Source organism: Rhipicephalus sanguineus, chromosome 11, assembly GCF_013339695.2.
Source record: "Rhipicephalus sanguineus isolate Rsan-2018 chromosome 11, BIME_Rsan_1.4, whole genome shotgun sequence".
Taxonomy (NCBI): domain Eukaryota; kingdom Metazoa; phylum Arthropoda; class Arachnida; order Ixodida; family Ixodidae; genus Rhipicephalus; species Rhipicephalus sanguineus.
In genome coordinates, this window is record NC_051186.1 from 120,733,466 (window position 1) to 120,750,007 (window position 16,542).

Below are 16,542 nucleotides of genomic sequence, written 5' to 3' on the forward strand. Positions count from 1 at the left end.
GCACGGGTGCCTGCATACGTGCGTAAAAGTAGCCGATTTACGGCGCTCTCGCTTATATCGCGCGAAAAGCCGGAAATGTGGGAATCTTTCAGAGCTAGTCCCTCCACCTGTCGAGTATTGACCACACTAAATGCAAAGTATTTGTTTCTTCATTGATCTTTCACAGGTGGCGCCACTTTTAAGTGGGCTAACTACAAGCAGCTCGTGGCTTGATCACGGCAATTTGGTTACATGACATATCGCTCAACAAATACCACCACACGTAATCTTCACGATCACAAGTGCTAAAATTGGCGCCAATTCGCAACAAAGCTATATTACGCAAAGTTATATGTTAGTTAGATCCCATTTAACGTCATTGAAATTTATCAGTATAGTGGGCGGTACGTGTTTCCAACTAACTGTAGACCATGAGAGATATAACTCTTTATTGAAAGGCAGAGAATTTAGCCTGCGTATACAAATTGCTTACTTGCTACGATATAGGTTTACGAACTCACTCATGAGTCGACTAACTCAGACTCAGATTGGGCCGTGAGTCTGAGTGAGTCCACGTGAGTAATATTTTGTTGAGTTTGAGTCCGGTTGAAGAAACTTTTTCGTGAGTCTGAGTAAGCTCCACCGTTTCTTGGCGACCAATGGTCCAATCTACTCATCTTCAGCATTACCATCAGCCTTATATCGGCTTACGTTTATAGTCAAGTCTGTTCACAAATATCTCAGTACACTAGCGTTCATGCACCACCTCAATATTATATTGATTAGGGGTTAGGGGAAGAGGTGCCATGACCTGCTTCTGCAAACTTTTTCAGTGGAAATTCTTGATAAAGATATCTTGTGTGAGTCGCGCATTTCATAAAAATGTCCTTACTGGACTGAAACTGCTGATAACGCGTATTTTACGGTACAAGATCAAAAGGCATAGCGTAGAGCACCTGGTTATGTGAGACATCGGCGTTGAAGAACATTGACACCATGATCGTAAAAGTTAACTTTATGCCAACGGACTCATGAGTCGACTCACTCAGGCTCACTCTGCAGGCTCAGGTGAAGCTGTGAGTCTGAGTCTGAGTGAGTCCAGCTCAGTAATGTGCTGGTGAGTTCGGGTCCGAGTGAGTCCAGTTGAGAAAAGGTTCAGTGAGTCAGAGTCTGAGTGAGCCCACAAACAAGCAAAATATATTTCTTGAGTGACTCTGAGTGAGCTGCAATTTTTTTGCAGTCCTATGCTTGCTACTGTGCATGGGGAAGGGGATGAAAAGACAGGAAGAGAGAGGTTCGAAAAAGTAAAGTAAAAAATCTTAAAATAGGATAAAAAATAAACAAACTCAGACTGAGTTTTCTGTGTGGGAACGTGCGCTGGTAGTCTTTCAAGGTCTGCATTCAAGGTGCAACTAATGTTTGTCTAGCTGACCGATACTATCTAAATATGTAAACAGAAATTTCATCACACCCCTCTATTGCGTGGTTCTCTGTGTGATTGAAAGCGTGCAATGTTTTAAACACTGGCTATAGAAACGGCCGGCTTACTGTACCGTTTCGGTCAAGTCCATACTGCAACAACTGCAGCTCAATCAAAACTATGGAACATATTTTGTTTGAGTGTGCAGTATATGCTGATGAGTGTGTGCTCTGAAACCCGTGAAAAACAGGAGAAATAACACTTGCCTGCAGCAATCAGGTTAATCTGGTCAGTTAATTTCTGGTCTTGCATCCCTTTCTGTATCATATATATGGAAATATTGTCACATGTAGCTTAGGCACAAGTCTATTTATAATACATCTACATGTAGACCTGAGGTAAATAAGATGGGGCCTAGCTGTCTAGCAAGTGGAAACACATTGCCTTTCCCCTCCTCTTCAGGGTAGCCACACCACAGTAGCGGTTCTGTATGAATATAATCAACAGATATCCATATATTAGTTAGGCAGAATTCTGTAAAACTGGTTTGCCATATACATAGAGTACAAGCTAATGCTAGGATAGCTATGTCTATTTCATGTTTTGTCTCGACAGATTTTATTCAACGAACTATGAATTTCAAGGAGTCAGTATGGAGCTAGTACCAAGTTCATTCATTCACGTATGAGTGGCGCTTAAAGATATCACGCTATTCTCTAGGGCTGTGCGCTCTTTGTAAAGTTCATATTCAAGCCACGAAATGCCATTCTTCTCTGCAGGCGTCCCAACTCAAAAGGACGATAGAGTACTTCTACTACCTGGAGGACACGGTCCAATCCATCTGCAAGCAGCGAGACATTCCCTTGCCACTGGACTACCAGATCTTCTTGGCCAATCGAAGCTGCCTGTCGGAGGAGAGCTGCGGGTGTCCCACAGCCCTCGTGAAAAGGGCGGTCGCTTCAATAGTAATGCATTCCTTTCTTGACTATTTTCTCTTAAAGGGACACCAAAGAGAAAAGATGATTCAATAACTCTTTCATGGTACCAAATGCCAAAACCACCACGCTTGCCATGACAAGATGCTTGGTGAGAAAACGCACGAAAAGAAAATGTTGGTGGCGATGCCACCCTGAAATTCTTGCACTAAATGCCGTGACGTCATAGAATTTGACGACGTCTACGAGGCCCAACGCAATTCCTAATCAGTAAAAATGAAGCTGATAAAAAGCACCAAGTTTCAGGAAATTTCGTCGAGCCACTGTGGCCAAAATACGAAAAATATGCTTTGAAATTCGTGATGTCACGTGTGCCGATTTCGGCACGAAATTTAGAAATGAAACTTTGACGTTGATTTACTGTTTATATTAATCCTATAATTGTGAAATTAACGACATTAGAGTCCTTAAACTACAATTTACCAATCTAAGCCGACCCATTGCTTCACTTTAGTGTCCTTTTAAGGCGCAAACAAATCTGAGTAATGTTCAGATTTGCTTGCACCTTAGGATTGCTATTTTTTGTGAGTGCACATGTGTGTTTGAGGAAAGAACACTGGAACATATAATTGCTGTCGTTTTGGCTAGAACGACAGCGCTGCGTGTAATGTTCAATCAATCAACTTTATTTTGCATCTCTGAGGGCAGGGATGGCACCAGTATTTTTTTACTGGGTGGCACCCACGACAATAAGTAAGTTTCTTCATGTGGGACAGGGAGGCAGGAAACTTGCACATTGTGTTTTGACTGTGTTTGCCCTTGGAAGGGTGAAGGGGAGGCAGGGAAAATTTGGGGGCGGGGGGGGGGGGGCTCCCCTGTTGCCGCCTCTGTCTGCGGTGTTGTCAGAAATGTTGTCAAAAAGGCAACAACCACTCTGGCCTCAAATAGTTAATATTTCAAAAAGACTTTTAAAAAGTGTGGCATAGCATTCATTGAACCTCAGTCTAGTGAATGAGTTGTCTATGACATCTGTGTCTTTCAGAAGAAGCTGTGTAAGCACATAATAATAGAAAGAAAGTGATTACATTAGATAGGTCAACATAATTATTCATACTTAGGTATATGTTCTTATCAGTTCCCGTGTTACCGCTGTAGATATGTTGTGTAAAAGCTTTAACCAGATTATTTTTCTTCGTGTGCAGTAACTTAGTATGAACCCTTTCCAGAAGTTATGAGTTCGAACTGGGCTGGTTTTTGCGGTTTGCCCAGGAACTCCCCTACACACAAACGACCCCTAGCGAAAGCAACGATGCAGTCGTCCCGGACACGGAGTTCCCGCCAGACATTCCCAGCAGCCTTGAGCCGGAGACGGGTGAATGGGAACGTTACGTGAGTGTGGGGGAATTCCCCTTCGCAGAGGGAGCGCCTTGGCACCTTGTTCTGCGGACAAGTTCTTGCACAAGACATTTCGATGGTGAAGAAAATGCATTAATGCCAGCAAAATGATCAGCCACAGCACTAGCCATCGTATTCCCAGTGCATCAGCATTTTTGATGGCCACACATAGCAAGGAAGCACCGTCGTCTTTGACAAGCGATAGTTTGACGGTCCCCTGCGCCAGTTGTTTCGCTCGAAGCACTGTTGATAGTAAAATGCAGTACAGTAGTGCATAAGCGCAGTTGTGTAGTTTTATTTCATATTTCGCGAGCTTTCTTTAAATGCCTCAAAAAATCACCACGCTGCATATAAGTTTCCACAAAAAAAATTGGATTGCTCATTCTGGAATGCTCTCTACGACGTAACAAAATGCACTCGGCCCTAAAGTGAACATTAAAAATTTTGCGCAATTGACCTCAGTTAATCATCTAATTGAACTCAATATAAAAAGTACCCTGACAAGTGACACATGACGGTAAATTGCCGTTGATTTTATTCAATTGTGGTTAAACACTTTTTTTTTTAATCCTTGGTTCTAGTTACGTGAAACACCCTGTGTGTGTGTTTGTGTGTGTGTCTGTCTGTGTTTGTGTATCCCTCTATTGCATGAATTATGAGAAAAGTCATTTGAAAAATCATCTTTTATCATAAAATAGATGAAGAAGAACATATGGAAAAATTTTCAGATTCATTGCAGACTTGTGCGAAGTATGGCACACCATGCAGATGGGGAGTGATATTGCTACCATGGTTGAAAAACAAAGTCTCACTTATTAATTGGTCTTTTAGCGTGATGTGTGCAATAAACCATTTCCTGTGTTCAGGCATAATAGAAAATTTCACTCGGTGCATCCGACCGCCGACATCTATGTGCAAGATGGCCGCTTACACGTTCGCCTGCTCGCATGATGTCGCCTTGTTATACTTTGCTGCTTGAATTACCAACCACCGACTTCGACTGGGAGCATCAGTTGCCGAGGGAATGGAAGAAGCTAAATATCAACTTGCATTGGTCAGACCTCACATAATAATAATGTCAACAATGTGATGGTCAGGTACTCTTGCTGGCACCTTAGACTTTCGTGAATTATCTCAAAACCTACCACCACAACCTAAATCGTGCCCAACAGAGCTGAGCTTCATGATCTCAGAGGCCTTGCTTTGTTTGTGTTTGTACTGTGCAGCACAACACAGATATGGCAGCAGATTGCACATTTCCTCACTGAAATGCATTCTGTGCCAAATATATGGCACATACCGATTGCCTGCTGTATACCGTAGCGAAAATGAATTGAGAAAAGTACTAATAACGAGCATGAATTTTCAAGGCTACGAGATATGGCAAAATAATTTTTTCATGGTTCTGCAGCGAAAAAGAGGTTGCGAGAAAAAAAAATATCAACCGCTGTTGTTCGCATGCCGAACTTACATGTGCACAGTGAAATGTATTTCACATCTGTGTTTCACACTGCTCCAGGGATGGCAGCTCTCTTTTATACTTAGTGCGCATAACTATGGGAACTACTCTTGCAGTGTCACATTATCAACTGGGTCTTTTGCACTCGCAATAAAAAATATTAATCGGTATATGCCAAATACGGGGCGCCATGCAATAGAGGGATATAATTACAAGGCGTGTACATTTTCAAAAACAAAAAAAAACGAAACAAGTTAAATGTGGTGACATTTCTTTCAGGGCATATCCAAGGAGGATTGGATGGCTGCAGGGTCATCGCAGCAAAACACCCCACAGTCACCCGACCAATCAGTTCCGACGGTGCCAGAGAAGACCTTCGTGGAAGTCATCTGCAGTGGCTTCACCTCAACCCCCTTGATGGAAGCACCCGAATATTTCGTCATCTCTCCCAGTGGCGATGTGACGTCCTTGGGAAAATTGCCCTCACAGCCTGAACATTGATGCACATGACGAAATGTCCAAGTCTACATTGTATGCTAATGGACCTTTTAATCCTTCCTTCGTAGTGTTTAGCGAGTATTTTTGTATGCTGGTGTTTCTACCCACGCTGTCTGTGTACAGAGAGTTGTGTTTTTCTTCTAACAGTTTTAAGGAATGTTTACACATAGTTTATCACTCCTTCATTTCGTTTTTAATTGAAATTTTGTTATGTGAGATAACATTTTTCGTATGCATCACCCATTTAAATAGTTGTTCATTAAAATATTAGCACTCTGCATCACTAATTAAATGAGTAATTTGGCTGATTTATCTAGGTTCCTAATTTTAGAAAGGCTGAGACACGTTTTTGCGGTATTTTTGCTTCACTCGAAATTACCGTATTTTCTCGCATATAACCCACCCCTGCATCTAACCCACCCCCCCACTTTAAAAGCACATTTTTTTCTGCTCTTTTTTTTTTGTGCATGTTATGTGCGAGAAAATACGGTATTTTTCTGAGAAACTCGAGCTATGTTGCCAGGTGCTTTTTACCAAGAGATGTGAACCTTGTGCAATAACAGTGACACAATAATTTATTTACTTGAAACAAGGTATCTAGACTTTCGGAATTGGCTTTTGAAGATTTTAGAACAGAAAACATGTGCCACTGTAAAGCATCGCAGCGTACTTGCTATGTGCACTGTTAAGCCACTTGCTATAAAAGCCAAAGCAGCTGTGTCAACTGTAAAGCTGTGCACCACAAGGTTTTAGTGCAATAGCTAGTGAGCTGGTTCTCATTACATAGTGCAGGCCACGCTTGTATTTTTAGGCTTAATGTAGAGCAAATTGGATTTTTTTTAAATATTACTAGACATTTCGATGCGGAGATTTTATTCAGAACGCTTTTTATCTTTAGATTGTTACGCCATTTGTTACATTTTAGCTTTTCCTATCTTCAGATTTTATCGACACAGATGTTTCTAGTTAGTTGTGTGATGCATGTTTGCAATGTCTACTGAATCACACATATTCCGATGCATTCTACGTTCTATATTGATCTGTGATTCCACTTATTGTACAAAGGCATCATGGATCGGCTTTACTCTTCCTCACGTCAGCATTCTTTGTAGAGAGTCAACATTTTTTTAATACCTTTAGCAAGATGCAAACCCGTACCATGTTGACTTGCATTACATTTTGCCGCATGGACGTCTCTCCATGTGGCATGTTTCATGTCAATAACTGAAGGAAATGAATAACATTTGTTGAAGCGTTCATTGGATTAGGCATTGCATAAGTAGGCAATCAAAATGTCGCTGGAGATATAGTAAGGCAGTGGTGTGATGCATCATTACCGGATTTTCAAGCTGTTGTAACTGTGTTTGATTGTTGAATGTGTCTTCGCGGTTTTTTGACGAATGTTCCTAGGCTGCTGGTTGAGTATGCACACATTTCAAGTTGTTCTTCATTGATTACATTTTATATTGGAAGTGTATTTATCCTGCTCTATTTGTTCCTGTTTAATTGTTCACTGCTCATGGATGGTTGCTCAAAGCATTATTTATTTATATTTAAAGAGTATTTAAGCATAGAAACTGTTCAGTATACATACTTTTCAAGCTACCTGTTTCTAGTCAATGTATTCCTTGTCGGGAACCTGTGGAAGTCAGTTTTTTATATATATATCTTGCTAGCTGGTACAAAAATTTGCTTTCATGACATCTGTTTTCTCAAACTGCATAAAATGCACTTTGAGGTTACGACGGTATTTTTGCTGCCTTGCATACCGAGCCTGTGACTCCATAGGTGTTTGACACGATTGTTAGAAATAGATAAACTAGCTCATTTTCTGGCAGTGAGACAACTGTTGTACAAGTTACGTTTTATCAGTTTCCTGTTCGAGATAATTTATGAAATGTTGGTTGCTATTTATAGGATACTGTATAATTTATTTATTAGAAATAAATCTGTATCTGGGTCAAGCCACTCTTTCTTCTTCGCTCTACATGTACTAAGAATATTATCCAATTCAATTTGAATTGTCGAAAGAGTAGACAGGCGCATGATCTACGACGGTGATAGTATTTCGGCATTCCAAACAAAACGGTCGAAAAAAAAACGTGTTTGTTTTTCTAGTAAGATGTCAGCTGAAAATTAACTTGCGTTCTTTAGGCATGTGCGAGTATTTGAGCGGATGAGCATATATTAGACCGCACATAATTCCCTGTAAAGGTGGTTTCACTGCAGTGTAGGAGTGCTATGCCGTGAAAACATCTATCCAGAAAAAATCCGCACTGCCGCGAAGCCCCACTTCAAGGTTAAATGAACATAGTACCCTCGCAACGATTAATCGTTTTTTAAGTTTAAAAGATTGTTATACAGGCTTATATGTGCTAAGTAAAGTAAATTTTAAACCTTAACGTATTTTACCAGTTGTGACTTGCATCCTACTAAAATTCAAATGTTGCTACTATTCAAAGTTGCTTCCACTTTACTACGAACCAAAGAAGTGACATTCGCACACGCCTTATTCCAATTTTTAAAAATATTTGCAGGCTAGTTGGGTCATGACAAACATGTTCATTTTTCTTTATAACTGGTGGTATATACTACTGGAGCTTGAAGCGATGAAGAATCCTTTAACAGGGGTCGTCGCTGGAGCCAATGTTTCAACAAGACCACGTGTCGAAATGTTGGCTCTAGCTCCATGTTCAAGGATTTTTCACCTATTCTACTGCGCAAGAATATAAGTGAAGGCATACACTTCGGAGCTGCACAGGCAACAAATGAAACTTATTGCACTGCAGGTTCTTAAGAAAACATTCTCTCAGTGTTCTTCCTTTCTTTTACTTCACTCATTTAATAAAGTAAGAAGTATTATCAGGGATCTAAAAAAAGATAATTCCTTGCAATAACTCGTTTTCAATAAGTTCCTTAAAGTAGTGCTAAAAACAATTTTGTATTTGAAATTTGCTCAATAGGAATAGTATGTACTGATTTACTTGCCTAACATGTGAAATAACGCTAATGCAGCTTTCTTAATGTCATTAAGTTTGCTATATTATTTCTTCCCCAAATTGAGTTGTGTTTACGATCTATGCAAGTTTGGTCCACGATCTGTTTCGAGGTTGCGACAACCTTTTTTTTATTTATCTTTTGATATCAGGATCCTTCTCACGGAGCAGATCTTTCTCCAAAGTGTCGAGTCATTCACAGCAAAGACAATTACATTGGGAAGCCAAAGAATCTTTAAGGAAAGAGCTTTAACAAACCTTCATATAAAAAATTTTCGTTTGAAGAAAGAGAATGTTTAAAACCTCAGAGACAAGTTTGCCATTCCAATCCTACTTGCCTTTAAAAATCGTTACTCGAAATTTTCCAATAGTAATTCATGTTATCATCATCACCAGCCTGACTACGCCCACTGCGGAGCAAAGGCCTCTGCCATATGTTCCACCAATCAACCTGGTCCTGTGCTTGCTGCTGCCACGTTATATCCGCAAACTTCATATTAATTCCATTTGCCCACCTAACTTTCTGCCTCCCCCTTGGGTATTTGCTTTCTCGTGAAATCCAGACTGCTACTCTTAATCTTGCCTTCGTGCTACATGACCTGCCCATGCCCATCCCTTCTCGATTTCAACTAAGATGTCCATTACACCCATTTGTTCCCTGACACACTCGGCTTTCTCATTGTCCCTTAAGCCCAGGTGAAAAAATTCGAATTGGTTGTCACTGGTTCCAGCTGGAACCAGTTGATTTTGGTTATGGAACAATTCCCAGCTGGAACCAGTGCCAACAAATATCAATGACACAAGTACCAATGACCTGGGGCACACACTACATAATCAATCATGAGCCAAATATTTTCACGGGTATATGAATGTGTCAATTTGAGGACGCATACAATTCGAATCTGCGTATGATATCAGCCGAACTGAAAATTTTGACTGGAAACCAAACTATTGCAATAAACAAGTATTGTTCATGACAGTGTTCCAATTTTTAACCATAGTGCAAAGAACCTTTGGTGAAAGAAATATATGAACTGGCCATAAGCCTCAAATTTCAATTTCTCTGTTAAGGCACTCATTGATGGCTTCCAAGATGTGGGAACATAGCCCGTGTTGCAGTACCTGACTGACTTGTGCACTCGATCATCTGCAAGACCTTATTTCTGAGCCGTATGAATTCTACATTTAATCCTGGGTGTGATTAGCCTGCGGTGCAGGTGGTTCTACAGAAACAAAAAGGTTTCTGCTAGATGCACTAGTATATACTTTCTGGCTCCAGGCCATTTGGTTTAATTCATTTCCTGACCAACTGGTTCCACCTTGTTACCAGACCGACTGGTTCTAGGCTGTTCAATTCTAGACCATCTGGAAACTGGTTGTTTCCTGACCGACTCGTTCCATCTCCAGACCAACTGGTTCTAGCTGGTTCCATTTCCAGACTGGAGTGTTTCCTGCCGGGGACCAACTGGAACCAGATGCATGGTAGTTACCAGCTGGTTCCAGTTAGAACCAGCTAGAAACCTATCGAATATTTAAATCTAATGCTCTTAAATTTCACCGGAAACATGTAGACAAGCTGTACTCACTCATGTCACGAAAGGGTTAAACTAAATGACGCTTTAGCACAAGGAAAAGAGTGCTACAGTTCTCTTATGACAAAAGGAATACACAGTAAACCATAAAATCCACAAAAATGAAAGAAAAGTAACTAATTGTGATCCTAAACAATTGTGCGCGATGTTGCAAATTGGTTGTTCTACTGTAATTATTTTCTGAACATAACAAGTTTCGAGGATTTCTTTCCGCGGTGCCAATTAAGATGGCCAGAACACAAAAAGAATATACTTTAGAATTTATGTCGCCGCATTGAACCAGAAGCGTCAGGTGTTCCGGCCGGGTCAGAATTCCTTGAAAGAACATCACAAGCTGCATTTTCACCACCGAAAATGATCGAGGTGTGTGTGCGCCGTAGCGGAGTGAATTAAGCGCGTTGCGCGCTTGCCTTCCGTGAGCCGTATATGGTATGCGCAGCGAAGGTCGTAAAAGGCGGCGCCCGCCTCGTAGCTGATCAGCCGTTGGTGGTTACAAAGGCTTGGCAAGCCGAGTTGACTGGTCGCTTCATGTGATCTGTTATTTCAAAGAAATGCGTTCGCTCATTTCTGTTTGCACTGTTCATCACGCGCTGTGAATCAAAGCCAACGTTCGCGCCGGTATTCTCGTGAAATATCATGTTTGTCCACTGCAATTTCAAGCCCAACGAAACAACAATTCTCGCTTTAATGGATGTTTCACGCGTTTAAACCGCTATCACCTTTCGGGCAAAACTGTGGCGTTTAGAGAATTTGTGTGAATAACCGCGTGCTGCCAGCTCCAGCTGCAAGCGTACATGGAATAAATCACACGCGTTCCCAATGGACCACAAACAATCCCCAGTACATCCGATGGATGTTCAGTGCCGGATGTTCGTGAGTCCAGTGGACATCCGTACACATCCCGATGACGTACGGCGGATATCTGACGGACCGTCCCGCGCAAACAAAAAGGCGTTAAACTGGACGTCCTGGACACGTCTTTCACGGATATTCAGACGTCCGCCGGACTCAATAATTTGGACATGAACGTCCACGGGACACCTGTCGGATTTTAAATGCGGACATCCGTGATAAATCCGGAATTTTTGAAGCCTTAATTAACCCATATATGCCCAGTGTCCTACATATAGGACGCTTCTTTGATGCACTCTAACATCGCTATTTCTTTAGCTGATGAGTAGCGCCGCCTACCGCACATCAAGCAGGCCTCATTGAGGTCTCCTTGATGTGCTGTAGGTGGCGCTACTCATCAGCTAAAGAAATAGCGATGTACTGGGAAGTGCATCAAAGAAGCGTCCTATATGTAGGACACTGGGCACATACGGGCTAATAAGACTTGCATACATCATTCAGTTCCACATTAACAAGCCTAATATCTAAATTAACAGTTATGACTATTCACGTTAATATACAGTGCCTTTATCATGCATATTTTGGCTAATTTGGTGAACATGGAAGCAGTTCTCATACATTTATGATGACTGCACACCAATGTAACATTAAATATGTTGAATGGGCTCTTGCTGAGGATGTTGTTTCTTGAGGTAATATGTTGTCACCCATGGAAACTTTACCAGTAAGAAGGTCTTTTAGTTGCTTTGAGGGCACATATTTTTGAACGCAACAGCACAGTAAAGAAAGTAAAGCATGGTGCATAGGTTGTTAGGAGTACAGCTTCTGAAGCATTGAAAATGGAGAAGTATAAGTTGGTTTTTGTTGGTGTATCGCTTGTCATACTTCAACTTTTTCCATGCTTTAGAGGTTGTGCTCTATTCAAGAATCAGAGCACCAATTATATGCACCATTCTTCACTTGCTTTACTGGGCTGTTGCGTTCACTAATACGTACGCCAAGACAAATATAGGACAGTCTCACTGGTAACAGTTGGATGAGTGACAACATATTAGCACAGGGCACAAGATCCACAGCAGCAGCCCATTCAACAACACTCATAGCATCCCCAGCAAGTTCAACATCTTTAATGTTGACTGCATTGATACACAGTCATCAGAAATAATGCATATAAGCCTTTTAATAAGACTTGTGCAGCTTTTCGTGACGATCTGACTAAGGCATAGACTTGCACATAAAGCAGATCAACAGAATTTTTATTAAAAAGCATGCTGCAAACACATCACTTGTATGCATAAAAACACCTGGCACAGCAGACCCTAGCATATGAACACATTAACTAAAAGCCGGTAAGGACCCACAAGAATTGAAAATAACAAGATAAAGTGTACATGTTAATTTCAGCATCAGTAAAGTAGCACAGAAGAGAAATAATAAATGCACGTTGAAGTCACTTAACACAAGATAAAGTCTACTGTTCCTTTACTAAGCAATCTGCCCTTAACTTGTTTTACTTGTCCACCTAAAGCAGTGATGTTTACATGTTTTTCTGAAAGAAAATGAAATTACTAGAATAAAATGACTATGCTTACACCTGAACTACAATACTGCAACCTAAAGGAACAGAATGGAAGTGAACAAATATCGGGCACAAGGAATACACACGTATTTTGTACAGACATGAAATGGCATGTTTCCAACAATAAACAGTAATCCATATTATGCAAAAAACAGATGGGCTCTTTCATTGGATGTCATGAATATAAACTGATAGCAATGACACATTATCTGTAGGCATATCCAGAGCAAGGACTGCACAGAAAAGTTAATCTATATAAAGTAGAACAACGGCATGCAACATACAGCAATGTATACACTATGTAGAAAACTGATTGGGATACTTCGCTAAGACACACCTTTCCTGTAGCAGGAAAATGTTCTTGGTGCAGCAAATATACCGGGTGTCCCAGCTATCTTTAGCCAAGGGTTGAAAAATGCAATATTAGAGGCAGGCGAGTGAAATCAGTTGCGAATTGCCGACAGCCGCCTTGCGCGCCACAGACAATTTTCTGTTCCGTAATTGATTAATTTGTTAATTAGGATTAATGAATTAAATTGCTAAATATTGACTAGGCAAGAAATGCAACTTGCAAAGTTCGAGAGTGTCTTCAGAAACCCCCATTGCATTATTTGCGATAAAGAAAGTCTCACATATACGATTTTTCCAAGCTGCAAAAAGAACCACGTAATGCTGCTCTCAGCTGTGGCTTAACCACGTGGTTCTTCTTGCAGCTTGGAAAAAATTGTACATGTGAGACTTTCTTTATCGCAAATTATGCAATGGGGGTTTCTGAAGACGCTCCCGAACTTTGCAAGTTGCATTTCTTGCCTAAAGCCAATATTAGCAACTTAATTAAATAATCCTAATTAATAAATTAAACAATTACGTAACAGAAAATTGTCTGGTGCGCAAGGTGGCTGCCAGCAATTTGCAACTGATTTCACTCACCTGCCTCTAATATTGTATTTTTTAACCCTTGGCTAAAGATAGCTGGCACACCCGGTATATGTGACCAAAACACAAACACGAAAAAAATAAGACGTGGTGAAGGTATCTCGCACTAAATTATACGCATAACACTGTGGTCTCGCAGAAGTATGGCTATGCAATAACAGCAACGTATATTATGTAGAAGATAACAGAATCCTTCGTGACGTAAAATTATGTATATTAACAGGCTCTTGCAGGTTATTTTACAAGAGGGCCGAATACTGGTCTCACAAAAGTACGGCTTCGCAGTGACGTCAGGATAGTGCTACGTGATGCAATGCAGATGACAAATGAAAGTTAAAAAAACTGCTTGCACTCTACACAGTGTATGAACCATGCACTGGCATCTTCAATGCTAGCAGGGGGTCAACAAATAGATACACATATAGGACAAACAGAAATTTAGGCAAAAAATATCTCGTACTTAATGTTGTGGTTTTCACCCACATATTTTGTACAGAGGCACAATAAAAAGAAGCAACGCGTGGCTTGCAGTGACCTCACTGTAATTGCCATGTCACGTTAATGTTATCAGTACACCGCATCAGCTTCTTTCTTATGCATGCACAGAGCCCAGAACAATCCAGCGGCATTGTGATCACATTGAAGCCGGTTAACCGTGACCTAATTATGCTACCTAGATGTCATCAAAGCGATCGTGTTGGAATACAGCATGTTAAGAACCTGAATCCATGAAACCACATGCAAGCTATCAATAGGAATGTGAAAATATCTCCAAAAATTAAAAAAAAATACCATGGGGTAGCTGCCTTCAGTCTACAGAACATGCCTTGTTGTTGCACAGTCCACAGAAGATTCCCAAAGTTGCACAAGGTTCAGTCACACAGGCATACACAACCAAGCAGGAACTTTTCTCAGATGCACCTACAGTCCCTTGATCATGGCTCCAATCATTTGCAACCCAATGGTAATGACAATGGCCTCCACTTGTTCTGCAGAAACAAAGGTGCACAGTGATTATAAACGTGTGAGGTACGGGAAAACAAAACAGTGCAAGCTTACTTTGTGGATAATCATCAAGACATCGCACTATAGCCTATTTGAATGACCACCTCAAGGGACGAGTCGTGATCTAGACAGCAAATTTGAATAGTCGAAGGACACTTGTGCAGTAAAATCGGATCCACGCATGAAGGTTGGGCGAGTTGGTAAGGATCCATTACGAAGGTAATAACAGCGCAAGACATTAAAAGGTCGGGATAGGCACCAGCAAGTCAGCGCTCTTTGCCTCTACTTATCCTATTGTTGTTCGTTATCTGTGCCTTGTTACTACCTTGTTAATGCACCATACTGGTATGCCTATTCTTCCTTACTCATTTTATGCGCCTACCTTTGTTCTACTGGTTTATGACAATGCTGTTGCGTGGAAGTGACACCCATGTCTATGGAAGGAACACCTCGGCGACTGCATGCGTTTGCACTTACTATGGGAGTTCGCTTTCGCGCTCTTCATCACTGTCACTACTGTACGCACAAACGTGAGCAGTTCTCAAGCGACTTCTGTACATTGTTCTCCGTCATCGGTGTCTACGGGTGCTAGGTATTCGCGGCAGTCCTCTTATTCAGAGCTCACGTATGAGATTTAAGCTTTCTGAGCTGTCCTGACCGCTTGACCATGATGCTTCGGTACGCTTAACAAGGAATCCTCGGAAAAAAGACAATTGTGTTTACAACAATTCGCAAAAACTTCAATCAATTTCTTAGTCTCCTTGCTTGTCTTCTCGCAAGCACGCCCGTCAGGTGGTCGCGACGTGCGTAGGAAGCCAGAACAAAAGTTTGACCTGCAGTACGCGAGTTGTCACGGTAGGCCTAACCGCAGTTTTGTTAACGGCGTCAGCACTCCCCGTGCAAAGAATGGCCCTCTAACCACATGCACAGAATAAAAATTCGCTCACCATGTTCCCAATGCGCACAGTTGATGTGGTGCGACACTTGTAGCGTCTCGAAAGGCGCGCGAGAACGCCCAGCTGCTGTTCCGCCGACTCGACGATTGTTCCGTCGGTTCTCACTGTTGATGGCCATGACGATTGGAGGTGAACGGGCAACGCGAAACCGAAACGCCACAGTAACGTACGGCGACAAGACTGACCAAAACACCGGTTCAGCGAGTAGAGGTTTTCTTTAGCCGTTTTGTTCCGGTTTTTGAAAAACAATTAAAAATAAGTGGTTAGAAGATTTTATCTTTTCTTGAGCACTACGCCAGGAGGTGGTTTTGCAGTATGACTTACAGTGGCAGTCACTTTCAATGTAAAAATCAAACGACTTTTGCTGATGTTTTACATATTACTGAAATCATCGTGATCATAGCATTTAGCTCCACGTACGAGCGTAAACCAATTATTGTCCGTGGGAGGACATCCGCGGGACGCTCGCTGCTGGTAAATCCGCAATCAAACATCCACTGGACTTCCACCGTATTTTAGGGTGCGGACGTTTTTTTACAGGCCGCCGTTGCTGCGAACGGGTGGACGCAGACAGTAGGTGGGGTAAAGCTAGTAAAGCGTTAGGTGCACCCATATAGCCGCTTAAAACCGGCTTGACTTGGCTTGAAGTGTTTAAATAGGTGGCGGCAGAGTAGCGTTCAGGCCGTTGTTTATTTCTGCGCGGTGAGTGTTCGCAGAGAAGGCACTACTGGTGTTTGTTTTGAGCGTGAACCCGTGAACTGTGTAGAACCGCCTCTGGCTGTGGTGTAACCGTCCGTGGGGACGTGGTCGCGTTGTGTAGAGTGTTGTAGAAAGTGATTCATCTGCAAGCCATTGCCGATTTTGTTTCTGCGATGTCCCCGTGTTCAGTGGACCGCCGCCAAATCTATAAGCAACGATAACGAACTGTACGAGCGTGAGA

General features: G+C 41.7%; 1 protein-coding gene across 1 annotated transcript; it reads left to right on the top strand.

Moving 5' to 3' along the window:
* The first annotated feature begins 1,010 nt into the window (after positions 1 to 1,010).
* LOC119375346 (uncharacterized) lies at positions 1,011 to 6,102 on the top strand. Its single transcript, XM_037645525.2, has 4 exons — positions 1,011 to 1,055; positions 2,179 to 2,364; positions 3,604 to 3,723; positions 5,468 to 6,102. Exons 1-4 carry the CDS (start codon positions 1,011 to 1,013, stop codon positions 5,687 to 5,689), a joined length of 573 nt encoding a protein of 190 aa, XP_037501453.1. The 3' UTR covers positions 5,690 to 6,102.
* Positions 6,103 to 16,542: the final 10,440 nt, after the last annotated feature.